Here is a 26,455-nt window from a genome sequence, read left to right as displayed (position 1 = left end):
ACAGAGTTCCCTGTGTATGTAGCTATAAACAGGCCTCCTGACTCTACTTGGCCTCCTCTGCAGATGATCAGTTGGAAACAGTATCCTTGTTGGTAGCTTGTAGCAAGCTCAGAGGGTTGTAAGAATAGTAAGTCAAGTATCCTCTAGCCTCAGAACTTTACTCTCTATGCCTTTAAGGAAGGAACTTCCTGTAAGGACTCCATCTTGTTTGTCTGGCCCTGAGGAAGTTGCTTGGAACCAGCTCTTGTCTTCTTCAGGAATCCACCTTGATCTTTTCCACACTTCCAGCTCCAGACCGCACAGATTCTCTTCACAAGAAACCTGTGAGGACATTGGTGACAGGTTCACTGCTTTCAGGCCACAGCATGGGTGAGTTGATAAGCATGAGGCCCTGGCCTCGGATCTTCACAGGGCTGGAGGAGTTCTGGGTCCCTTCCCCCACTCTAACACATAGGACACCTAGACAACCTCCATTTTGGAAGAGGGGTGGTAATGGCCTGCCCAAGCTATTTTTCTTCCTCTTGAGGAAATGGGCCAAATGGGACCTGACAAGCCCATCCTGGTCCCACATAGAAAAGCTTCCCTCCTTTGAATGTGGCTGAGGTGAATTTTTATCCCTTCTTTTTTCTCCCCCCTCTTAAAGGAAAAGACCTGAGTCATGTGGTCCTCATAAGTCCAGGGTTTAGAGATAGGGAGGGTCATCTAAGTTGGTGGTGTATAAATTAACATTATTTGGATGCATGCTGGAAGTAAGGGAGGGGCAGAAAACCCACCATTAGCCTTGAATCTTATATCAGCTATTCAGGGTAGATTTTATTACCCCCTAACAATTTCCTGAGGCTTACTTTATGACCCAGCATATGACCTATTCTGGAATGTTCCCTGTGTAGTTTTTATGTGTGTTGGTCTACGTTTTCATGTAGCTGAATATTTGCCAGCCATTTTATGTGTTACTCAATGAGGTGTGTTAAAATGTCACACTGTTGCCCTGGACAGTGTGGCTCAGTTGGGCGTGGTCCTGTGGAGTAAAAGGTTACCAGTTAGATTCTCAGCCAGGGTTTCGAGCTCCAGCCTGGTAGCGTACATGTAAGAAGCAGCAGATCGATGCTTCACTCCCACGTAGATGTTTCTCTCTCCCCCTCTCTCTAAAAATCAGTAAAAATTCTTTAAAAATATTTCCCATTGTGACCATAGAGTTTTCCATTATTCCAGTCACTTTTTGCTTTGCATATTTTGGTTCTGAAACATGCATACAAATTTAGAATGTTTTATTAATATCTTCTTATTACATTAAGCCATTTATCATAACAAAATCTTTACTCTAGTAATTTTTTTCATTAAATTACACATTGTCTTTTATCAATATGGTTAAATGGGCTTTTAATAGGTTCATATGTAAATGGTCTGCTTTTGCCAATATTTTTACTTCAAATTTTCAAGATCATTACATTTTCTATATATCTCTTTTAAGGAGTACTTGATGGAATGTTTCTTATGCATTCTGATAATATTTGTCTTTGTATGTGGAATATTTAGTCTGAAACTGTTAACATAAATGTAGATATCAATTGGTTTATATATACCATATTATGATACACTTTTATTTGCATGTTCTAAGTTCCTTTATTCTTAAGAGATTAATACATTTAATTATTAAATTGTTCCCTCATTTGACTAGAGTGTTAAGCATTCCTTTTCTGTTCCTCAAGTGTCCATGCTTAATATTACAATGTACAGTTTTGCCTTTTCACAGTCTAATGTAAATTAGTTTTTTAAAGCTCCTCACACAAGTAAATGACCTTGGAACACTTTGATTCCATTGACTGCCTCCCAATATATTGTTGTACATTTCAATTCTCTCTCTCTGTATATATAGATGTATATATAGATGATATAGATATAGATATAGATAGATATTTACCACCCTCGAATAAATTATCACTGTGTTATATAATCAACATTCCTTTAGATTACCCTACATAGTCACAAATATCATTAGTCTTTCTTTATTGCATCTGTATGTCTCCATCTGGGATCATATTTCTTCTGCCTGAAGAAAAATCCTCAGTATTTCTTTTAGTTTGAATCTTCTGGTCACAATGTTCCCAGTTTTTGCTATGTCAACATCTTTATGAAATGTATGTCTTTTCTTTTGGAATGTTTTATCCTTAAAGTATACTCTTTCTCCTATGAATATTGTTATACTGACTTCATATCTTATTACTTTTGGAAACTTCACAACCATGATCTCTTCAAATAACACTTCTACACTGTTCCCTCTTCTTCATACTGGGACCCAAATTAAACACAGGTTAGATATATTCACTACATCTCTTTTAATTCTTTCCCCTTCTCTCTTGGGCCTCTCACATTATGTCTCTCCAGATGTTATTCTGGATATTTTCATCAGACTCCTTTTTCATTTTTCAAATTGCTTTTTCACATGTGAACTCACCTTTGACCCTTGAACCCTAACACCAAACTTTCAGGGTAGATCGTATTATCCCCCTAGAGAAAAGGAAGGAAGGAAGAGTTAGAGATAATAAAAAACTTGTCCCAGGCCAGATGGCTTAAAAGAGGCAAATGAGGTACTAACATCACAAATTAAACTCAACACCCAAACTCTTTCCTCTCTGCCTTTCTTCTTGGCTGCAAATATTCCTTATCTCTCATCTCCAAGGAAATGGAAACATGGTGAAGTCTTTCAACATTTTTAGCACTGTCATGTATCTTCCATTTTAGATTATTAAGTCAGTAGTGTTTATTTATTAGCTATGATATCACCCAGGATATTTTATGGTATTGAGACCACTGGGGTATTGTTCTCAATTTCAGGGCGCAATCCCGACGGTGACACCATAGAAAGAAGACCCAGACGCTGGGGTATTTACCGAAGGAGATATATCAATTTGTCTGAACAAGGAAATTCTGACATTCCTCCTTCATCCCTCCAGCAACAAGATGGAGATGCAGCCAAAAGTGATACTTATGTGGACACCCGAATAAGATAGTAAGTGACAAGATAGCATGGCTGAAATATACCCACGAGTGGGAAACATGTCATTGTAGTTAAATATGTCATTCTTCTCTCCAACTTGAAAGAATGAGGAATGTTAAAATCAAGTTAATCATTGAGAAAACTTTATTTTAGCATTTGTATCAATGGGATGAACATGTATAGAAGACTTTCTGATCATATATGGACTAATTCTTTCTATCCACTGCCCCACAGTGCTCCCTATGCCATTCCACACTGTCATTGGAGAGGCAATTTTCAGGAACAAGTCCAAACCTATGTTAACATGGAAAGAGAGCAAAATATTCCACAGACAAAACTGGAGGAGAAGAGGCAGGGTGAGACCTCAAGAAAGTGGTTCAAGATCACTGTAAGTGTCCTGGAAAAGTGGAACTAATGTGTAGAATGTGAGCAAAGGAGGCTGTGTTGGACTCATGTAGAGATGCTAAATACCTTGCTGGAGCACAGGAGTTGGCAATGTGTCTTTTTATTATTAGGAGATAATATCCTAGGTCATCTAAGGGCCGACTCAGAGAAGCAATACAAGGAAACTGACTGACCTCCAGGAGAATGGGACAGGTGGTCTAAAAGCAAAGGAGGAAACTACTGCCAAGGAGAGGGAGCAACTCCATACCAGAAGGCACAGTTTGGCCCAAGCTGGGTGTGGGAGGACATTGAGTCTCTGGGGTCCTTGTGAGAGGCAAAGGCCAGGTCTGCCTTAGGTAGGATCCCTTGGAACTTTGTAAAAGGAAGTACATATTAAACATCTTAAATTGATTATTGGAAGACAACGATTTAAATGGAATGAATGGTATTTAGGAAATTCATGTCTGGTACAACAATGAGCAATAATGGATATTGTCTTATCAGAAACAATTATTTTAAAGGCTGAAAAAGGATCTGCCAGAAAAACATGGTTGAGTTTTTTCTTAACCCTAGGTTCCATTATATATCCATCTTCTCTCCTTTCCTTTCTTTGGCTCCTAGATTCCATTTGGCATAAAATATGAGGAGAAGTGGTTGCTGAATTTGATTCAGAGGCAATGCAGCATCCCCTTCACTCCAGTGGAAGTAAGAGAGGATGGGGAGGTGGATGAGAAGAAACAGGGCACATGAGCAATGGCTCTGGTCTCATATTCTGTTTCTCTTGTCACTCTCCCTATAGTTTCACTATGACAAAATGCAGGCCCAGTTCTTCGTTGAGAATGTCAGCAATGCCTTAGCATTGCAGAATGTCAATGGCAAAATTTGGGATAAGAATAATGAGAAGGTGTGTGAAGGGCATGACTAGGGCTAGCTAGGGGCAAGAGGGGAGGACAGGGGCAAGGTATTGTTTAATCCCAATGCTCAAATATCCAAGTGCTTACCCAGCCCCTCTTGTGTTCTCCGTAGATATCTCTCTTTATCAGCCCCTCTGATGCACCCAAGTCTGTGCAGAAGGAGCTGAAGTCAGAAAAGGAGGAACAGATAAAGGTAATGTAGACTCAAGACAAATTATGCATCCATATTCAGACCACTTCTTCCCCCACCTTTCCCCCCTTCACCTCCTCAGACTCAAATCTGCTGAACCCCATGGGGTAATAACAAGGGGCGGTGAAGTAGATGTGTTAGAAAAGGAAGGGACTGGGGATAAGGTCATCTTGGCCCTCTTTCTCTGGTCTATGTGTTCCTCTTCATAATCACAGGTGAAGTCAGCAGAGGGATTGGACCAGGGCAAAGGGCTGGAGCCGGGAGAGATGAGTGCAAACATAAACCCCCTGTGCACCACCTTACCAGATAATTCAACCAACATAAGGTTAGTTGCACCCTCTTTCACCCCTTGTGAGCCTGAGCTATCCCTGATAGTACCTGTTTGTAGAGGCAGCAAATAGGTCTTCTTGGAGGACCACAGGCCCTAAGCTCTCTTCTCTGTGTCCCTCACCTGTGCTCAGAGGCCTCCTTTCCTTCCTCTGACCTGTTCTCTGGTCTGGGGTTTGTTTCCTGACTCTGCACCCAAAATGCCCCAGCATGCCCTCCTAAGATAGTACTCCAGGACGCATGATATCCTCTTATTACCAGGGTCGACCAGCCTTGGGTCAGATGGTGGTGACCTGGAATGGGAAGGGTCCTCCAATAGCGGTCCTCATCTTGAGACAGGCCTTCCTATTGTGCTGGGAAGGGGCTGCCCTCCCGTGCCCTGAGTGGAGCCCTCCTTCCCTTGTTCCAAAAGGGCCACTTCTCCAATCCCACACTGACGTGGGGACTTTACTTCTTCACGCTGAAGGCTGAGTCCTTGGGTGGCTGCCGTCATGACTTCAGTTCCTCTGGAACCATGCCACGAGTTGGGCTTCCTTGAGAAAAACCATATCTCCCCGAGTTAAGGGGCCAGAAATGGGTCACCGCCAGTAAGCAGTGGGCTTCCTAAGGTAGCAGTGAAAGGCAGAGGGAGGAGGTGGTTGAAGACACTGAAGGACAAGCCTCTCAGGGTCATTGCCCCGCCCTCCACATAACATATCACCTGCTTTGTCCTTCAGAGGAGCCCTGGGTAGCCTGAAATGGGTATAATTCCTTCAGCAAGGAATCAACGAAGATAGGCACAGGTGCACAGGGGCCATGAGAGAGAAGGCAGTGGTCCTAAGAGGAGGCCACAGACCCCCAACGTCAAGCTGAGCTGGGGCATGATGCTTACTCCTTCTGGGGAAGGTCTCCTGATCCCGTGGCTGCTGATTCCCCTGCCCAGCTCAGAATGAGTTCCCACGGGTGACAAAGTTTCAACCACTATCCAATGGACCCCCAGTCCAACATGTGCAAGGTTTTCATTCCTACCTGGGACCTGAGGGTCCGACAGGGTACATAGAGGAAAGGTTTGCACTCCAAATGCTGCTCCATAGGCCCCTGGAGAAGGGAGTCAGGGCATGGAAGTGGGAACTATGCAGGAGGATAGAGAGGGAGAGCTGGGAGGGTGGGAGGGAGGACAAGTGCTCTTTCTATGGTCAATGCATGTAGAAGGTTGCCAGGTCCCTGGCGGGCTGGGGCCCTGGACTATAGGTGGGGCACACTGGGTTGTATGTCTGGTGTAGGTGTGGTTGGTCCAACGAGGCAGGACTGCTCTGCAGAGTCACTTAATTTCTGTTTTGTCTTGATTTTGGCAGTTCCATCCTCGAATTGTTCCCCAAATTATCATGCCTGGTAAGTGTATTCTTCCATCACTGATGTTTTTTTTTTGTTTGTTTTTTTATACTCACTCGAGGACATTTTTGCATTTATGTTCAGATAGAGCAGGAGGAAGAGAGAAACACCGATGTGAGAGACACATCGAGTGGTTGCCAGCCACACGACCCCAACCGAGGCCAGGGACAAACTGCAACTGAGGTATGTGCCCTTAGAGGGAACCGAACCTGGGACTCTCTGGTCTGTGGGCTGCCACTCTAATCCGCTGAGCCAAATTGGCCAGGGCCATCAGTGATTTCTTTAAGTGATGTTGACACACTTAACCTGTTCTGACCTCATTTAGGTCAGGCCCAAGTTACATTTTTGGATCTGACTGTTAATCCTCATTGGTACATTGACCCATGTAGGATCCTGACAAAAGCTCTGGACCTTCTTCACACAAGTTCTCCGTAGGCCCCAGGGCCCCATGATGATGATACAAGTGTAGTTTTGCCCATGGACTTTCTTGGGCTCTTTTGCATCTGACCTCTGATGCCCACCCTCTCCTGGGTCCATCCTCTTCCTGATCATTCAGCACCACCTTCTGGTCTGCAAGGCTGACATCATCTTTCTTCCTCAGGATGGCCAGGAGCCACCCCCACTAACTAACTTTGGGATTGAAGCCCAAAAGATGTTACCATCCTACAAGGTGAGGAGGGGGGATCTAGCAAGGTTTTAAGTGGTGAATGAGGGTGGGGTATTATCCATGGTCCTGAGGACTGTTTTGATTTCAGGGAAGTTTCTTTGGTTCTGATACCCTGAAGAGTCTGATCATGCAATTTCTGCAGCAGTAAGTATCCATGGGAACTCCACCAGGAATGGGAAGGCTTGGGACTGCTGATTAGGACTCTCACATCTCATTTGGGGTTCAGTTAACACAGGCAGCCTGTCCCCTTTGTTCCTCCACAGGTACTACTTGATCTATGACTCTGGAGACCGGCACTGTCTTCTCTGTGCTTATCATGATGAGGCCTGCTTCTCCATGACCATTCCCTTCATCCAGGGTGACCCAGCCCCGTGAGTACCACAACTCAGGCTCTGGTTCTGGGGCGTGTGTCTCCCCAGCAGAAACCGGCCAGCTGATGGAAACAGCCACACTGGCCAGACCGCCACAACCTATTTTGTTGTTGTTTTTTATTTTCTCCTAGAAGCAGCTTGTTTGTGTACTTCAAGGATAACAGGAATATGAAGAACCTCAAGGATCCCAGTGCGTGTGGGATGGGGACTATTGGGGCAGGAAAGGAGGAGTGAAGGGGTCGGTCATAGGGCTCAGGAAGAGGCAACCCTGACTTTTGCTATCCTTCCCTCACAGACCTGCGTTTTCAGCTGCTGAAACATAGAAAACATGACATTGTGAGCTCCCTCTGTGTATTGCCCAAAACTCAGCATGACCTCAGCTCCTTCCTGGTGGACATGTGGTTCCAGTCGGTGAGCACCCGCTTCCTCCCTCGGGCATGCCCCAAAGAGTGAGATATGTGGGAGGTGTAGGTGGAAGCTGAGCATCTGCACTATTCTTCTTCTTGTTTTTTTTTTTTTTTTCAGGAAAGGATGCTCTGCTTCTCTGTCAAAGGGGTGTTCAAGGAAGGTGTGTTTACAGTCCCCTTCCCTGTTGCCCACTGCTCCCTCCCCCTGACTGGGCTCCCTCTCAGAACTCTCTCAGCTTCCCTGATCCCTTCCCTTCACTTACTGTTTCCTCTGCACTCTCCTGCCTCAGTCTGCCCCCAAACCATCCTGGTCTGACCTGCATCCACGCCTGTCAGCCCCGCACAGCTGAAGCATGGGGCACACAGGTGTGGAATGTAATGCCTGTAACCTGAATGTGTAACCTTGGGCCCATTATCTAACTTGTCATTTTTCTTGCTTACAATATGGGTATAATAGTACACATCTCCTGGGTAGCTGCAAAAATTAATCAAATGAAATGATGTGGTTGCCCCGGTTCCCGGCACACAGTAGGGCCCATGTCAGTGGGAGCAGATTGCTCTCATTTTACTCTCCCCATTTCTGACACCTTTACTTCCAGTAAATAGCTGTCCCCTTGACATAAGTATCAACTCCCACCCTGACTGGGGAATGCTGTGTGTGAGTGCGTGAGGCATGTGCGTCTTCAAGATGCTATTGTTTCTTGTTGAAGTGGCAGGAAGGTCTCAGGGTTCTGTTCGTGCCTTCACACGGACCTTCTTCGCTACCCCTGCCAGCAATTGCAGGTGAGTGCTGTGCTCTGGGAGGGAACATGCAGCCCAGCCTGGGCTCAGGGCTGTGAGAATGTGCCAGTGCATGTCCTCAAGGTTTTCTCGGTATTGTGGGAAGCCAACAGGTAGATCCAAGGACAGGACTGCATAGGGGTTAAGAGCACAGGTCTGGAGCTAGAATGCTGAAAGCGTTCTGGGGTTTTTTTAGGTCCTCTTTGTGACTCCAACACTCACTAAATTGATACTTGAGTGAGATCCCATGACCTCTGTCCCAATGTGTCTTCCTCTGAAAATGGGATTAGACTATCCTCTTCCTTGGGCTGTTTTACAGAATAAATACAATGGAGTCAAGGGTAGAAATCTGTTGAAGCTGGTAGGCAATCTCTCCAAGGGTGGGGTCTGTGAGAGAGGCAGAGCTACCAGGCAAGGAATCTGGGGGGCAGACCCAGGTGGTATATAGGAGGAATCTGGCTGCTGAGTGGCCGTGGAAACAGGATCATTGTTGAGGGGGTAGGGTTGTCTATCCATCAGTTATCTGAAGACTCATTTTCCTCCAGTCTATGCATCATGAATGATGAACTGTTTGTGAAAGATGCCATCCCCAAGGAGGCTCAGAGTTTGTATTCCATACAACTGCCAACACCTACCACCAGCTCCATGACACCCCTTTCCCAGGAGCAGCAGGAAAGGGTACAGGTTTTCGCCATCCAGTCTGGGATGAGTCTCCAGTGGTCTCAGAAGTGAGTGCTAGGTGTGCATGGGGATTGGAGGGAGCTGGGAGGAGCAGAGGAGTGAGTAATAGGGATTTGTAGGTAATTATTTTTTCTTGTTTATTTCACCTGTCACTCTGAACATTTCTCTCTCATTGCATACAAGCTACACAGTTGTTTTGAATAGGTATATATTGGTTTATGGATTTCTTGGACCTTATTCTTTGACACTTTTGGGTTCCAAGAGTTTTTCTTATGACACACTGTGTCAGAGGGTTTATTTTGCTGCATAGGTCATAGTAAATGGGAGGTGTTTGTGTCACATAGGTTATGAAATGGCAGAGTGTGGCCAGTCTCCACTTTGGTCCTAATGCATGTCTCCTGTGCTTCCTCCACCACAGGTGTCTGCATGATCACCACTGGGATTTCACCAGAGCTGCACAGGTGGTTGCTCTGCTCAAGGTGAGTTCTGGGAATTCAGGCCAAGTGAGTGAAGACTGAGCAGCTTGGGGATGAGATTTGGGGCTCCTGGCTGTACTGACATCCCAACTTGCTCCCTTCATTTCCTGCAGGCCAAGGACTTGATCCCAGAGGAGGTCCTCCCACAGGCTGATCCTGATTCCTGAAAAAACAGCCTCACCAAAAACCCCTTGGGTGTCATCATCTTCATCCTCACCATCTTTGTTGTGTTTTGTTTTTTCCTCCAGTCTTATTATATCCCTGTTATTGAGCCAGGAGGTTGGGTCGCAGCTGGGAAGTCAATGCTTAACTGGCACTCATCCACCCAATGTGCTGGTTGTTCTGTGTATTTATCCCTCCCAGGAACCCTGATTCTTTTCATAATAAAGAATGACGTTGCATGTTATGTCATATCCCTACAAAATCCATTCAAGGCAAAATCTATTCACTGGTCTATCGAGGAGGAAAGGGAAAGTCAGAACTGGTCAGCAAGTACCTGTGTGGGGAACAGTGTGGTAGAGACTCAAATTCCAGATCCTCCTCCAACCCAGGCTGTGTGGCTTCTGAGGTAGCATGTTCTGTTACTCTGGTAAACCTACAGGAGGTGTTCTGTGCCTCTAGTATATTAGTCCAATATGTTCAGGCAAAAACAGTATTCTTAGCCATACAAATCCATTAAAAAAAACTCCCTTGGGAACAAACAGTATTAAACTTAAGATTTGGTGAGAAGACTTAAAAAAGTTTTTTATTTTTTAATTACATTTGATATTCAATGTTATTTTATATTCATTTCAGGTGCACAGCATAGTGGTTAGACATTTATATAATTTACTAAGTGGTCTCCCTGATAATTCTAGTACCCACATGGCACCATATATAGTTATTACAAGATTATTAACTATATTCCCTATACTATACTTTACATCCCCATGACTATTTTGTAAGTTCCAGTTTGTACTTAATTCCTTCATCTTTTCACCCAGGCCCCCTACACCCTCTTATCTGGCAACCATCAGTTTGCTTTCTGTATTTATGAGACTTTTATGTTTGTTGATTTATTTTGTTCTCCAGATTTCACATATAAGTGAAATCTTATGGTATTTATTTTACTTGTCTGACTTATTTCACTTAGCATAAAACCCTCTAAGTCCATCCATGTTGTCACAAATGGTAAAATTTTATTCTTTTGTATGGCTGAGTAATATTTCATTGTATATATTATACTTTATCAAATTATTTATTGATTGGCACTTAGGTTACTTCCATATCTTAGCTATTATAAATAATGCCGCAATCAACACAGTAATGGTACTGGCATAAAAACAGACACATAGATCAATGAAACAGAATAGAGATCCCAGAAATAAACCCATGCCTATATAGTCAGTTAATATATGGCAAGGGAGGCAAGGATATACAATGGGGTAAATACAGTCTATTCAATAAATGATACTGGAGTATCGGACAGACATGTGCAAAAAGAAAAAAACAAGACTAGACCATATTCTTATACCATATACAAGAATAAACTCAAAAAAGGAACTTTCTCCCATAAAATAATTTCAGCTAATACCTGCAGAAGAAACTGAAATTTTAGTTTATCACATGATTGAAACTTTTACTAAAATGTAGTTCTAGGAAGAAATCATCAGGGGCTGCAAAAAACATGAGTTGAGAAGTAGATAGAGTATTTTATAATGATGGGATCAGACTGACAACATCTGAACTCAATGATCAATGTCATCAGCGCAGGAAAAAAGACAACCAGACACCACTAGGTTCCTGGTATCGGGCTTCAGGAAATGCACCACCATATTCAAAGTACTCCTGCCAAAAGAGTTGAATCAGAGTAAGTCTGTAAATCTAATTACCATTGAATTGTAGGATATTAACGTGTACACAGCTGTTATATGAAGTATATTGTACATTTGACCTTATTTAACACTAACACCTCCATTCAAAAACAATAATTAGTCAGATAAAGGAACTAAAATTAAAAGGTGTGTAACTTGACCTAGAGAAAATAACTTATAATTTACTTATCCAGAATTCAAAACCTGAAATGACATAAAAGATTAGAATTACACACCCTTCCACCCCCTGTCCTTTGAGCTTACATTCACTATATCCTAAAGCATTATTGTTCAATTCCTTTATTTATTTATTTTTATTTTTTTAAATTAATTAATTTATTTTTATTACAGATGTTTCTCCTTTGCCTTCCAATGATTTGCCCCTCCGTCTCCCTCCCCGCCCTGTCCCCAGCTATGTTGTCCATGTCCATTATTCATGCATACATTCATATAAGTTCTGTGGTTTATCTCTCCCCCACCACCCCCTCTTCTGGGGATTGTCAGTCTGTACCCCACAACCACGACTCGGGGACTACCCCATTCCTCAGACTGTTATGTTCATTATATTCCACAAATAAGTGAGATCATATGATACTTGTCTTTCTCTGTTTGGCTTGTTTCGCTTAGGATAATACTTTCCAGGTCCCTCCATGTTGTCTCAAAGGATAAGAGATCTTTCTTTCTTACAGCTCCATAGTACTCCATTGTGTATATGTACCACAGCTTTTATGTTCTTCATCTACTGATGGATATTTGGGCTGTTTCCAGATCTTAGCTATTGTAAATAGTGGTGTGATGAACATGGGGGTACATATATTCTTTCTGATTGGTGTTTCAGGCTTTTTAGGGTATATTCCTAGAGGTGGGATCACTGGGTCAAATGGAAGTTCAATTTTTAATTTTTTGAGGTAACACCATAGTGTTTTCCATAGTGGCTGCACCAGTCTGCATTCCCACCAGCAGTGTACTAGAGGCCCCTTTTCTCCACACCCTCGACAACACTTGGATGATTTGTTGATGGCGGCCATTCTGACAGGTGTGAGGTGATACCTCATTGTTGTTTTAATTTACATTTCTCTGATGATTAGTGATGTTGAGCATTTCTTCATATGTCTCTTAGCCATTTGTATATCCTGTTTTGAGAGGTGTCTAGTTCCTCTGCCCATTTTTTAAAATCTTTATTGTTGAATGTATTACAGATGTTCCACATTTTCCCCCATTGACCCCCTCCTCCCCACTCCTGTCCCCCTCCCGCCTTTTCCCACACTATTGCCTGTGTCCATTGGTTATGCATATAAGTTCTTTGGTTTATTTCTTCCCACCCCCCAACCACTTTCCCTTTGAGGTTTGTAAGTCTAGCAATGAATATGTACTTCTTAATCCCTTCAACTTTTTCACCTATTCCCTCAACCCCTCTCCCAGCTGGCAACCAACAAAATGTTCTCTGTATCTATGAGAATGTTTCTGTTCTACCTGTTCATTTTGTTTGTAGATTCCATTGTTGATAGATATGTATTCATTGCCATTGTGTTTGTTCATATATTTTATCTTTTTCTTCAAAAAGACCCTTCATCATTTCATATAATAACGGTTTGGTGGTGATGAACTCCTTTAACTTTTTCTTGTTTGGGAAACTATATGGCCATCGATTCTAAATGACAGCTTTGCAGGATAGAGTAATCTTGGTTGTAGGTTGTTGCTTTTGATCACTCTGAATATTTCTTGCCACTCCCTTCTGGCCTGCAAAGTTTGTTTTGAGAAATCAGCTAACAGCCTTATGAGAACTCCCTTGTAGGTAAGCAGCTGCTTTTCTCTTGCTGCTTTTAAGATTCTCTCTTTGTCTTGAACCTTTTGCATTTTGATGATGATGTGTCTTGGTGTGGGCCTCGTGGGGTTCATCTTGTTTGGGACTCTCTGTGCTTCCTGGACTTGTATGTCTGTTTCCTTCACCAAGTTAGGGAAGTTTTCTGTCATTATTGTTTCAAACAGGTTTTCAATTTCTTGTTCTCACTCTTCTCCTTCTGGCACCCCCAAGATGCGCATGTTGGCACGTTTGAAGTTGTCCCAGAGGCTCCTTACACTATCCTCATTTTTTTGGATTCTTTTTTCTTTTTGCTGTTCTGTTTGGCCTCTGCCCATTTTTTAATTGGGTTCTTTGTCTTCCTTTTGTTAAGTTGTATGAGCACTGTCTATATATTGGAAATCAACCCCTTATCTGACATACCATTGGCAATTATGCTCTCCCATACAGTGGGTTGCCTTTCCATTTTGGTGGTAGTTTCTTTTGCTGTGCAGAAGCTTTTGAGTTTGATGTAGCCCCATGTGTTCATTTTCTCCTTTGTTTCTGTTGCCTTAGGTGATGTATCAATGAAAATTCTGTTGTATATGATGTCTGAAATTTTGTTGCCTACAGTTTCGTCTAGGATTTTTCTGGACTCATGAGTCACATTTAAGTCTTTTATCCATTTTGAGTTTATTCTTGCGTAGGGTGTAAGTTCATGGTCTAGTTTCATTTTTTTTGGATGTAGCTGTCCAATTTTCCCAACACCATTTATTTATTTATTTTTTTATCCTCACCTGAGGACATTTTTTTTTTTTTTTGTCAGATAGAGGAGGAGGGAGAGAGAGGAATAGAGAGAGAGAAACATCGACGTGAAAGGTACACATCGAGTGGCTGCCACCAGCACGACCCAACCAGGGCCAGGAGCAAACTGCAATTGAGGAATGTGCCCTTAGCACGAACCAAACCCCGGTCTCTCTGGACCACAGGCCGATGCTCTAACCGCTGAGCCAAACCAGCCAGGGGCCAACACCATTTATTAAAGAGGTTGTCTTTACTCTACCGTATCCTCTTGCCACCTTTGTCAAATATTAATTGAGCATATTGCCTTGGGTCCATTTCTGAGTTCTCTGTTCTGTTCCACTGGTCTATATGCCTGTTCTTGTGCCAGTATCAGGCTGTTTTGATTACAGTGGCTTTGCAGTATAACCTGAAATCTGGTAATGTGATCTCTACAACTTTGTTCTTTTTCAAGATTGCTGAGGCTATTCAGGGACTTTTCTGGTTCCATATGAACTTTTGAAGTATTTGTTGTAGTACTATGAAGTATGTCGTTGGTATTTTGATGGGGATTTTATTGAATCTATAGATTGCTTTGGTAGTATGGACATCTTAATAATGTTGATTCTTCCGATCCATGAACAAGGTATGTGCTTCCACTTATTTACATCTTCCTCTATTTCTTTTTTCAATGACCTGTAGTTTTTTTGTGAATAGGTTCTTTATTTCTTTGGTTAAATTTATTCCTAGGTATCTTAATTTTTTTGTTGTGATGGTAAATTGGATTGTTGTTTTAGTTTCTCTTTTTTTTTTTCACGTTTCCATTTTTTTCATTTTTTATTAATTAATTTTTGTTACAGATGTTTCTCCTTTTTCCCCCACTGATTCCCCCCTCCCCCTCCCTCCCTGCCCTTTCTCCAGTTTGTTGTCCATGTCCACTGTTCATGCATACATGCATATAAGTTCTGTGGTTTATCTCTCCCCCACCACCCCCCTCTTCTAGGGATTGTCAGTCTGTACCCCACTTCCACGTCTCTGGGACTACCCCATTCCTCAGACTGTTATGTTCATTATATTCCACAAATAAGTGAGATCATATGAAACTTGTCTTTCTCTGTTTGGCTTGTTTCACTTAGGATGATACTTTCCAGGTCCTTCCATGTAGTCTCAAAGGATAAGAGATCTTTCTTTCTTACAGCTGCATATTACTCCATTGTGTATATGTACCACAGCTTTTTTATCCATTCGTCTACTGATGGACACTTGGGCTGTTTCCAGATCTTAGCTATTGTAAATAGTGCTGCTACAAACATGGGGGAACATATATTCTTTCTGATTGGTGTTTCAGGCTTCTTAGGGTATATTCCTAGAAGTGGAATCACTGGGTCAAATGGAAGTTCAATTTTTAGTTTTTTGAGGTAACACCTATGTTTTCCATAGTGGCTGTACCAGTCTGCATTCCCACCAGCAGTGTATTAGAGTCTCCTTTTCTCCGCACCCTCGCCAACACTTGTTGTTTGATGATTTGTTGATGGCGGCCATTCTGACAGGTGTGAGGTGATACCTCATTGTTGTTTTAATTTGCATCTCTCTGATGATTAGTGATGATGAGCATTTCTTCATATGTCTCTTAGCCATTTGTATGTCCTGTTTGGAGAGGGGTCTATTTAGTTCCTCTGGCCATTTTTTTTTGGTTTTTTTTTTTATCCTCACCCGAGGACATTTTTCCATTTTTTGTTCAGGTAGAGTGGGAGGGAGAGAGAGGAAGGGAGAGAGAGAGAGAAACATCGACGTGAAAGGGACACATCGAGTGGCTGCCACCCGCACAACCGACCAGGGCCGGGGACAAACTGCAACCGAGGTACGTGCCCTTATCGGGAACCGAACCCGGGTCTCTCAGGACCGCAGGCCGACGCTCTAACCGCTGAGCCAAACCGGCCAGGGCCCTCTGGCCATTTTTTAATTGGATTCTTTGTTTTCCTTTTGTGGAGTTGTATGAGCACTCTATATGTATTGGAAATTAACCCCTTATCTGATATATCATTGGCAATTATGCTCTCCCATACAGTGGGTAGCCTTTCCGGTTTGATGATTGTATCTTTCGCTGTGCAGAAGCTTTTGAGTTTGATGTAGTCCCATGTGTTCATTTTCTCCTTTGTTTCTATTGCCTTAGGTGATATTTCAGTGAAAATTCTTCTGCGTATGATGTCTGAAATTTTGTTGCCTACAGTCTCTTCTAGGATTTTTATGGATTCATGAGGCACATTTATGTCTTTTATCAATTTTGAGTTTATTCTCGTGTAGGGTATAAGTTGATGGTCTAGTTTCATTTTTTCTGCAAGTAGCTGTCCAATTTTCCCAGCACCATTTATTAAAGAGGCTGTCCTTACTCCACTGTATGCTCTTGCCACCTTTGTCAAATATTAATTGAGCATATTGCCTTGGGTCCATTTCTGGGATCTCTATTCTGTTCCACTGGTCTATATGCCTGTTTTTGTGCCAGTACCAGGCTGTTTTGATTACAGTGGCTTTGTAGTATAACCTGAAGTCTGGTATTGTGATCCCTCCAACTTTGTTCTTCCTTTTCAAGATTGTTCTGGCTATTTGAGGTCTTTTTTGGTTTCATATGAACTTTTGAAATAATTGTTCTAATTCTGTGAAGTATGCCGTTGGTATTTTGATGGGGATTGCGTTGAATCTATAGATTGTTTTGGGTAATATGGACATTTTCATGATGTTAATTCTTCCAATCCATGAACCGGGTATGTGCTTCCACATTTTTATATCTTCCTCTATTTCTTTTTTCAATGACCTTTAGTTTTCTGTCAATAGGTCCTTTATTCCTTTAAGTTTATTCCTAGGTATCTTAATTTTTTTGCTGCGATGGTAAATGGGATTGTTTTCTTAGTTTCTCTTTTTGTGAGTTCATCATTGATGTATAAGAATACCATCGATTTCTTGACGTTAATTTTGTATCCTGCTACTTTGTCAAATTAATTTATTAAATTTAGTAAATTTTTGATGGAGTCTTTGGGGTTTTCTACATATAGTATCATGTCATCTGTGAATAATGACAGTTTCATTTCCTCCTTTCCAATTTGGATCCCTTTTATTTTTTCTTTCTCTCTGATTGCTGTGGCTAAGACTTCCAGTACTATGTTAAATAAGAGTGGCAAAAGTGGGCATCCTTGTCTTCTTCCTGTTCTTAAGAGAAATGCTTTTAATTTTTGCCTATTGAGTATGATGTTGGCTGTAGGTCTTTCATATATGGCCTTTATTATGTTGAGATATGATCCCTCTATTCCCAGATTTCTGAGTGTTTTTATCATAAATGGGTGCTGGATTTTGTCGAATGCTTTTTCAGCCTCTATTGATATGATAATATGATTTTTCTCTTTTATTTTGTTTATCTGGTGTATCACATTTATTGATTTGGGAATATTGTATCAGAGTAGCATCCCTGAGATGAATCCTACTTGGTCGTGGTGAATACTTTTTTTTTATGTACTGCTGGATCCGATTTGTTAGTATTTTGTGCAGGATTTTGGCATCTATGTTCAGGAATATTGGCCTGTAGTTTTCTTTCTCTGTAATGTGTTTTTCTGGTTTTAGAATTAGAATTATGCTGGCCTCATAAAATGAGTTTGGAAGTCTTCCTTCTTCTTGAATTTTTTGAAATAGTTTGAGGAGAATGGGTGTTAGTTCTTCTTGGAATGTTTGGTAAAATTCCCCCGTGAAGCTGTCCGGGCCTGAGCTTTTGTTTGCTGGGAGAGTCTTAATGACAATTTCAATTTCTTTTGTTGTTATTGGTGTGTTCAAGTTTTATATCTCTTCCTGGTCCAGTTTTGGGAGACTATTTGTTTCTAGAAATTTGTCCATTTTGCTTAGATTGTCGAATTTATTGCCATATAATTGTTCATAATATTTGTCAACGATCCTTTGTATTTCTGTATTGTCAGTTAGTATTTCTCCTCTTTCATTTCTGATTTTGTGTATTTGGGTTCTCTCTTTTTGTTTCTTGATGAGTCTAGCTAAGGGTCCATCAATTTTGTTTATCTTTTCAAAGAACCAGCTCTTTGTTTCATTGATCCTTTGAATTGTTTTTTTGGTCTCCATGTCATTTATCTCTGCTCCGATCTTTACTATTTCCTTCCTTCTACTTGCTCTGGAGTTTTCTTTTTGTTTGTTTTCTATTTCTTTAAATTGTGAGGTTAGATAGTCTATTAGAAATTTTTCTTGTTTCTTGATGTAGGCCTGTAGTGCTATGAACTTCCCTCTCAGAACTACTTTCACTGTATCCCATAGATTTTGTGTTTTTTTGTGTTAATTTTCATTGGTTTCCAGGAATCTCTTAATTTCTTCCTTGATCTGACATGGTAACCCATTCACTGTTCAAGAACATGCTCTTTAGCCTCCATGTGTTCCAATGTCTTTGCTTGTTCTTGTTGCAATTGATTTCTAGTTTCATGCCTTTATGATCTGAGAAGATGCTTGATATGATTTCAATCTTCTTGAACCTGTAGAGACTTAGTTTGTGTCCTAATATGTGGTCTATCTTTGAGAATGTCCCATGTGCACTTCAGAAGAATGTGAATTCTGCAGTTTTGGTGTGTAATTCTCTGTAGATATCTATTAAATCCATTTGATCTAGTGCGTCATTTCGAGTTTGTGTTTCCTTGTTAATTTTTTGTCTAGAAGATCTATCCAGTGATGTCAGCGGGGTGTTGAAGTCCCCCGCTATGATTGTATTGCTGTTGATTTCTCCTTTGAAGTCCTCCAAAAGATTTTTAAAATATATTGGTGCTCCTATATTTGGTGCATATATATTTACCAAAGTTATATCTTCCTGTTAGATAGATCCTTTCAATATTATGTAGTGGCCTTCTTTGTCTTTAGTTATGCCCTTCATTTTGAAATCTACTTTATCAGATATGAGTATTGTTACCCCAGCTGTTTTTTTTTTTTTTTTTTTTTTTGCTTTCCATTTGCTTGAAAGAATTTTTTCCATCCCTTCACTTTCAGCCTATGTGAGTCTTTTGTTGTGAGGTAGGTCTCTTGTAAAGAACATATATGTGAGTCATTCTTTGTTATGCAGTCAGCTACTCTGTGTTTTTCTATTGGAGTATTCAAACCATTCATATTTAAAGTGGTAATTGATATGTACTTATTTATTGCCATTTTTGTTTAGTCTGGTTCTATTTTTCTTTGTATTTCTTCTACTAATTACAGCAGTCCTTTTAACATTTCTTGCAGTGCCGGTTTGGTGCTAGTGTATTCTCTTAGCCTTTTTTTTTGTCTGGGAAGCTCTTTATTTGACCTTCTATTTTGAATGATAACCTTGCTGGATAGAGTAGTCTTGGATTCAGGTCTTTGTTTTTCATGACCTTGATTACTTCATGCCATTCCCTTCTTGGCTGTAGTGTTTCTTGTGAGAAGTCAGCTGAGAGCCTTATGGGGTTTTCTTTGTATATAACCTGTTACTTATGTCTTGCTGCTTTTAGGATTCTCTCTTTGTCTTTAATTTGGGGCATTTTAATTACTATGTGTCTTCGTGTGGGCCTGTTTGGGTTCTTCTTACTTGGGGCTCTCTGTGGTTCTTGAACCTGAATGTCTTCCTCCTTCATCAAGTTAGGAAAGTTTTCTCTCAGTATTTCTTTAAATATATTCTCTAACCCTTGCCCATTTTCTTTCTGTTCAGGGACTCCTATGATGTGAATGTTATTATGTTTCCAGTTGTTACACAGTTCTCTTAAACTGTCTTCCTGTTTTTACATTGTTTTTTAATAAATACATATTTGGTTTATGCACACACTCCAAAATAAATACTCTTAGGTAATCTGTAGCCTGAACCAAGCCTTCATTCTATTACAGTACAGATGTTTTGTATCTTAGCTGGTAATCAAAGATGGTTATGTGTTGAGTGAGAGAAGGCACAATCTCTCCTCCAGATATCATCTCTTAGAAATCTGGGCTAACTTGAGTTTAAGATCTATAGTTGCATTTCCTGGTAACTACATAGCATTAGTCACCCTGAGAACAGGAACAAGGCAAAGAAAGTATACAGGACTTTGATTCTCGTACACAGGTGCACATAAAATTAGTTTATTAACAACTACACTTTAAAGCCAGCCATTTTTATCCAATATTTAAATAACAAACTGTTTAATATTAAAGCAGAAGGTACTGCCACAATGTGACAGAAGTACAGCTTTATCCATAACCCCTTCACACAATTATACATTAAATGCTATTTTTATTTAAGCAAGGCACCCCTACTTGTTCTAAAATATGGGATGTGCCATCCCACTGAAAAAGCAAATGAAGAGATTTAGATTTTTTTTTCCTATCTAGAGCTGGTTTAAATTCAAGTGAAGCCATTAATGTCCTTATCAGTAGGGACTGTCTGACATGTCACTTCACAGTTTTGTGACTAACACCCCTAATGTTTACCCAAAACCAAAAAAAAGGGGTGGTGGCGGGGGTATGTTCAGACAACTTTTAAGTTGAGACTAGAATTCCCTCCTAAAGTATACAGTAGCACAGGTAAAACATTTCTAAAGATATGAAACTGCCAAACAGTTGTCCATTATACTCACTAACCTGTGGTATTTATATTTTTGTTTTGGATTTTTTTAATTTCTACCTCTAAGTAATCAATTATAACTAAAATTATAATTACTTTGCCAAACCATTATGATTCAAAAGCCTAAAACCTTTCTTTGCTTTGGTGAGTATTTGATTAAAACAAATCAGTATTTTATTCCATAGGAAGTTTTATATAAGAGCTCTCAAACAAACAATTTTTAAAATAGGAGGAAGATTTTAAAGGACAGAGCTGAATAAAAATATGCATTGTTTACATTGGGTAATATATCCTATATGAAAACAAATTATTTAATCATAAAATAAAGACCAGATTTTTAAGTCAGGTCCTATCCCTGGACAGTTAAAACAAAATTTAAATTTGTGGTTTAGTTAATCCCAAACTGAATTTTTCCTTTTTCTTTCTAAACAGTCCACTATGGAATTTTTCTTACAAGCAATTAACCCCAAATCCCAAAATCCTTTCTCTAATGGTTGCTGCTAAAACACTGGAATCTTACATCCCATATCCAAGAAAGATGTGAAAATGAAGTACTTCTTGCTTCATCCTTATTATCTGGAGTCCCTGGAAGTCTTATTTTCCCTTTGGACATGAATTCAGGAACAATTCAATATACCTATGGTGAATGTGGGACTGGTCCTTGAGCATAGCTGCAACAGCATCCTCATGGGTATCGAAGTGCACATCAGCTTCTCCAGTGGCCTTCCCACTGGAACTGTATTCCATGGTGATTCTAACAGGCTTCAGTGGAGCAAAAAAGTTTATAATGTCCTGGGCATTGGTTTGGAAAGGCAATCCTCTCATGTGAACAAAATGTAGTGAAAATGTAGTTTCAAAATCAACAGGCTCTGGAAGCTTTTCCGACATCTCCTTAGGCAATTCTATTTCCTTTTCACTGTCAAAAGCTGTCATTGGTCGAATATTCTTTTACTTCATGTTCTTCAAAGACCACTTCTGGCTCAGTTATATACTTAGCTGTAGGAATTGCCATTTTCTTTCCCTTATGAGAACCAACATGTGTTCGAACTTCATTCGTTCTGCTTGGAAATATCTCTATATATCGGTTACCAATTTCTTCCCTGTGCTTCAATAGGGCTTGGTTGGCCATTTCTGGTTCTTCAAACTGCACATAGGCTTCTCCTATCTTTCTTCTCCCTCTGTAGTCCATCACAAAAGTAATGCCTACTATATTCAGTCCTGCAAAGAAGTCTACAATGTCTTTCTCATTGCAACTGTAAGGAAGTCCTCTCAAGCGAACCACACCATCATTATCACGGGTGAAGATTTGACCTGCAAGCTCTTCATTAAGGCATCCACATCTTCACTGTTTATCTCATACACTTCCACATACCGCTGTCTCATGTACAAGCGATGCTGTTCTAAGGCTTTCTGCACATCCTGCTCTGACTCCATTTCAATTAAAGCATCACCCCTTCTTTCCCCATCTCTATTTAAGAGGAAGTGTATTCCATTCTCACCATTGCGGATTCTGCAGTCTGAAAAAAAGCTAAGCACATCTTCAACAGTGCACGACCATGGTAATCCTTGAGCTCAAATGAGATAAACATCATCCACTTCCTCTTCTAACTTGGATGGAGGCAAGTTAGAAGAGGAAGAGGTGGAAGGTCTTCCAGGTAGGTAGTTTTAGATTCCTGACTGTAGCCCCAAGCTGGGCCCGCAGCCGCCGCCAGCGACTGCAGCAGCAGAGAAGCACGCAGGGCCGGGTAACAGGTGGCAGCTGCGGCGGCAGTGGACATGGCCGCAGGGGGAGGTCCCGCCAGCCTCCCAGAGGGCGCAGGCCCGGTCTGGAGCCCCTGCACCTGAAAGGCTGTGGCTGTGGCGGCCCCAGCAATAGCAGCAGGCCGCGGTGGCCTGAGACGCCCGAAAGAAAGGAGCCGGCGGCCCAATAGAAGGGCAGGCAGGCAGCGCCGGCAGCTGCTGCCGTTACAGCCGCAGCCCCGGAGCACCACCCGGAGCACCCAGCGCGTCCTGGCCATGGACTCCGGAGGCGGCGCGGGGCCTGGAGGTGGTTGCGGCTGCAGCGCGAACGAAAGGAAAGTACCAGTTGCTTTTTTAAAAAAACAATATGCGTAAGTACTATTTGTATACTTAAACTCACTATAAAATGCACAATGACATCTTAATAGCAAAAGTTAAAAATCAAATTGCCTGTGAAAAGTTGAGAAAATTACTTACCACCTATATTTTGACATAAAGTTTATATAATTGATGTAAAAAATACTCCTAAACAATAGAGATGGGTCCACTGATATCAGCAAGAATATACATATAAAGCAGCTGTTCTCAACCTGTGGGTCGTGATCCCTTTGGGGGTCAAACAACCCTTTCACAGGGGTCGCCTGAGACATAACAGTAGCAAAATTACAGTTATGAAATAGCAATGAAAATAATTTTATGGTTGGGGGTCACCACAACATGAGGAACTGTATTAAAGGGTTGTGGCATTAGGAAGGTTGAGAACCACCATTTATATTATAAAGCAATATAAATCCTCAAAAAACACTTGAAAATATGCCATACAAAAACAAATTAAATAAAATGAAAATGAGTCATATTAAGTAAAACAGAGAAGTTGTAAAATATAATAGAATATGATTTCATTCTGCAAAAGAATATATATAAACCTGAGTGTCTAAATGTGTGTGATTATAAGTAGGTACATTACCCACAGAGGAAAATTAAGGAAAATTAAGGAAAATGGGCACAAATAATTTACCAAAGATGGTATTTGCATTACAGTGAGCAGAAGATGGAATTATAAGGAGAGGCCAAATAATTTCAGTTTGTGAATATACATTTATATATTGTTTCAAAACTGGTAAAAATGCAAAGTAATAATTTGGTAATCTGAGAAGGCTATTGATATCAAGATCCATACATAGGCAAATCTGCAAATCTACTGGCAGTACAACATTGAATCACTCACTGAAAGACTTTGAAGCCATCGCTTTGAATCCCTTAGAGAAAAAAGGACCTGGTGTAGTTCGAGCTAAATATTCAGTTGATGTACTTAGAGTGTTATTTATGCTACTGGAGGTAGCAGGCCTGAAAGAGATGCCAAAGTGGATTTAATAGGATAAAATGGATGGAGGATTGCCACTGTAGCGATGGTCAACTAGTGTAAACCAGGCTGTTGGCTGTAAAGTGGGACGGAGGTTTCACTGTTACTGACCTTATACTTTCTTTGCTGTACTTCACTGAAAATCAATCAGTTAAGAACTCCAATAGAGAGGATTGAATTGATACTTTCATCTGCACCCATAGTTATTACTCAAACATTGAAGAGAGAGAGGCAGACTAGCCTATGGCCAATCCTAAGGCAAGGGTCTCAGTATAACTTAGAACCTGTGACTATGCACATGGATCATTTTTTAGGTAGCTGATTTTATTTTTTACACTTTTCTGCATTTCCTCCTTGCACATTTTAGAAATTTGAGAAACATCAGGGTTTCTGTGTCTCTGATACGGAATACAAGTTATTAACCACATGCCTTTCAACAGCCTTGAGGAGACCCTTGGAAAGCTGATGCTGGAATTGTTCCAAGAGGTGAGCTTACATCACTGGGCAAGATTCCATTTCCAGGTTAACCTCATGATGACCCACATCCCCAGAGCTTGCCTTTTTGACTGCTTCTCCCCAATTGAAGCTACATCACCTCCAGAGGTTTCACTTGGCCTTCAGCTACCTCTCAGGCCAGTGACATAAGATGCTCAGGGAGTGTGTATAAAGTTGTTCTAAAGACAAAAGGACCAAGATCTCCAGAATGTCCCTTTGAAGGCTCATCAAGCTAGAGGCAAGCCTAGGCTTCTCCTCCATAAATTCCTGTTGAATCCCTTATGAACACCGGCTCCAAGGCTAGGGTGCTAATCTGCCAGAGGCTTCTAACTGTTAGAGAGAAGAAAGGTATATGTCTGAAATATAATTATCATTCATTAATTCACTCACTCATTCATTCATTCATTCATGCACCTAGTATATATCAAGCATGATGCTAATAAGAGAAGATAAGACCATGAAGAAATTCAAACAGTGCTTTTGTCTTCCTGAAGCTTAGAGAACTGCAAGGGCCTTTGCTTGCTAAAGAGTAAGGCAGGTATTTGTTGAGATAATTTTGTCTTCAAAGGCTCTACACCCAGTTCACAGGCTCAACTCTTTCCCTTCTGCTTGTCTCATAGACAATGCTGTAGGTGGCATGACCTAAAATAGAAAGCTGTTTACCAGGATCCTGTCCATTGTGTAAGTAAAAGGCTGGGGAACCAGCTTTCCAAGTTCCTGCCCAGTAAACAGCCCTCATTACGTTCAGAAGTATATCTAAATTTCATTTCATTCTCAACTATTGGAGGAGCATGACTAATTATTTTTTCTCTACACCCAATTAGAAAGCTGAGGTTAATAAATGTTAAGTATCTTGAAAAAAATCTTATTGATAATAAGAAAATGTTGTATTTTAACCTATGAGTTTTAACTAGTATGGTATACTGGTTCCCACCCATCAGATCCAGGCTGAGTAGTGGCAATGCAAAATTGTAAGTCTGATGCCTGGGACTTACTGGTCTTTAGGGAATCTTATGAACTGGAGAAGCTGTATGCTAATGGAAGCGGAATAAGCCATCCTCTTTCCTGCTCTGTGTCATTGTTTCTGCCTCTGTTCTCTAGTCTCTTATGATAACATCAGGCATTGCTATTGACTGAATTGTGTTCCCCAAAGTTTATATGTTGAAGCCCTAACGCCCAGTACCTCTGAAGGGGCCTTTAATGAGGTGATTAAGTTTAAGAGAGGCTTAATCATATTAATTTACTTAAATTGGCTTAATCCAAAGTGAGTCTTAATTTTGATGTGCCTTAACCCAATATGACTAGTGTCCTTATAAGAAGAGGAGTTTAGGGACACACAGAGAGACACCAGGGGTATGCAAGCACAGAGGGATGACCATATGAAGAGGCCGTAAGAGGGTGGCTGTCTTCAAGCCAAGGAGAGAGGCCTCAGAAGAATCCAAACCTACAGACACTTTGATCTTGGACGTCCAGCCTCTAGAACAGTGAGAAATAAATTTCTGTTATTAATACACCTAGTCTGTGGTATAACCGATTGTTATGGTAGCCCATACAGTCTAATAGAGGCCTTATAACATGCTTCAGCACTTTGCAGGTCATGAAACAGGTACAGTAGCATGTCACAGAATGAATGAAAATTAAGTGATGGTAAAAAATACCAATGACCAGTAAATGTAAGAGAAAGATGGTTTATTTATATTGAAATAAGGCAAAATAGACATCAAGTAATATTTCACATAAAGAAGGCCACTACCTAATGATAAAATAAAATTTATTGAAAATATAAAACTTCTGAACTTACATTTACCTGATGATATAATTTCAGAAACAGAAAGCAACAAGTCACAAAATTACAAATAACAGAAAGTAAAATTCACTTTTGTTTATATTATGATTTTCTTTAGACTATGATTTTATGGTTAGGGGAGCAGGTACCAAAGTTATATTTCCCTTTTCAATTTTATTAAATTTATTGGGGTGACATTGGTTAATAAAATTACATAGATTTCAAGTGTGCAATCCTATAATATATCACCTGTATATTGCATTGTGTGTTCACCACCCAAAGTTCAGTATCATTCCTCACCATACATTTTACCCCCTTTACCCTTTCCTACCTCCTCCCACTCCTTTTTACAACTGGTAACCATCATATAGTTGTCGGTGTCTATGAGTTTTTCTTTGTCTGTTAGTCTTGTTTGTTGCTTTCAGTTTTATATCCCACATGTGAGTGAAATCATATGGTTCTTGACTTTTTCTGTTTGACTTGTTTTGCCTCATATATGCTGGTGGAAA

General features: G+C 40.7%; 1 protein-coding gene and 1 pseudogene across 1 annotated transcript; one reads left to right on the top strand and one right to left on the bottom strand.

The window, feature by feature from the left end:
• Positions 1–365: 365 nt before the first annotated feature.
• Positions 366–9,733, top strand: LOC118636163 (nuclear RNA export factor 3-like). The gene is given in 18 exon segments (XM_036271190.1): positions 366–369; positions 2,836–3,010; positions 3,233–3,386; positions 4,004–4,087; positions 4,182–4,286; positions 4,409–4,489; positions 4,633–4,811; positions 6,148–6,184; positions 6,786–6,854; positions 6,940–6,995; positions 7,115–7,222; positions 7,354–7,412; positions 7,518–7,633; positions 7,748–7,790; positions 8,340–8,412; positions 8,955–9,137; positions 9,509–9,569; positions 9,680–9,733. Coding segments are annotated over 18 exon segments (1,641 nt in total).
• An 11,291-nt stretch (positions 9,734–21,024) lies between these two features.
• On the bottom strand, positions 21,025–22,580 carry LOC118636299 (annotated as a pseudogene).
• Positions 22,581–26,455: the final 3,875 nt, after the last annotated feature.

This window comes from Molossus molossus, unplaced genomic scaffold (assembly GCF_014108415.1).
Source record: "Molossus molossus isolate mMolMol1 unplaced genomic scaffold, mMolMol1.p scaffold_m16_p_2, whole genome shotgun sequence".
Lineage (NCBI taxonomy): Eukaryota > Metazoa > Chordata > Mammalia > Chiroptera > Molossidae > Molossus > Molossus molossus.
The sequence above is the reverse complement of the archived record's forward strand: the minus strand, read 5'-3'. Positions and strand labels throughout refer to the sequence as shown.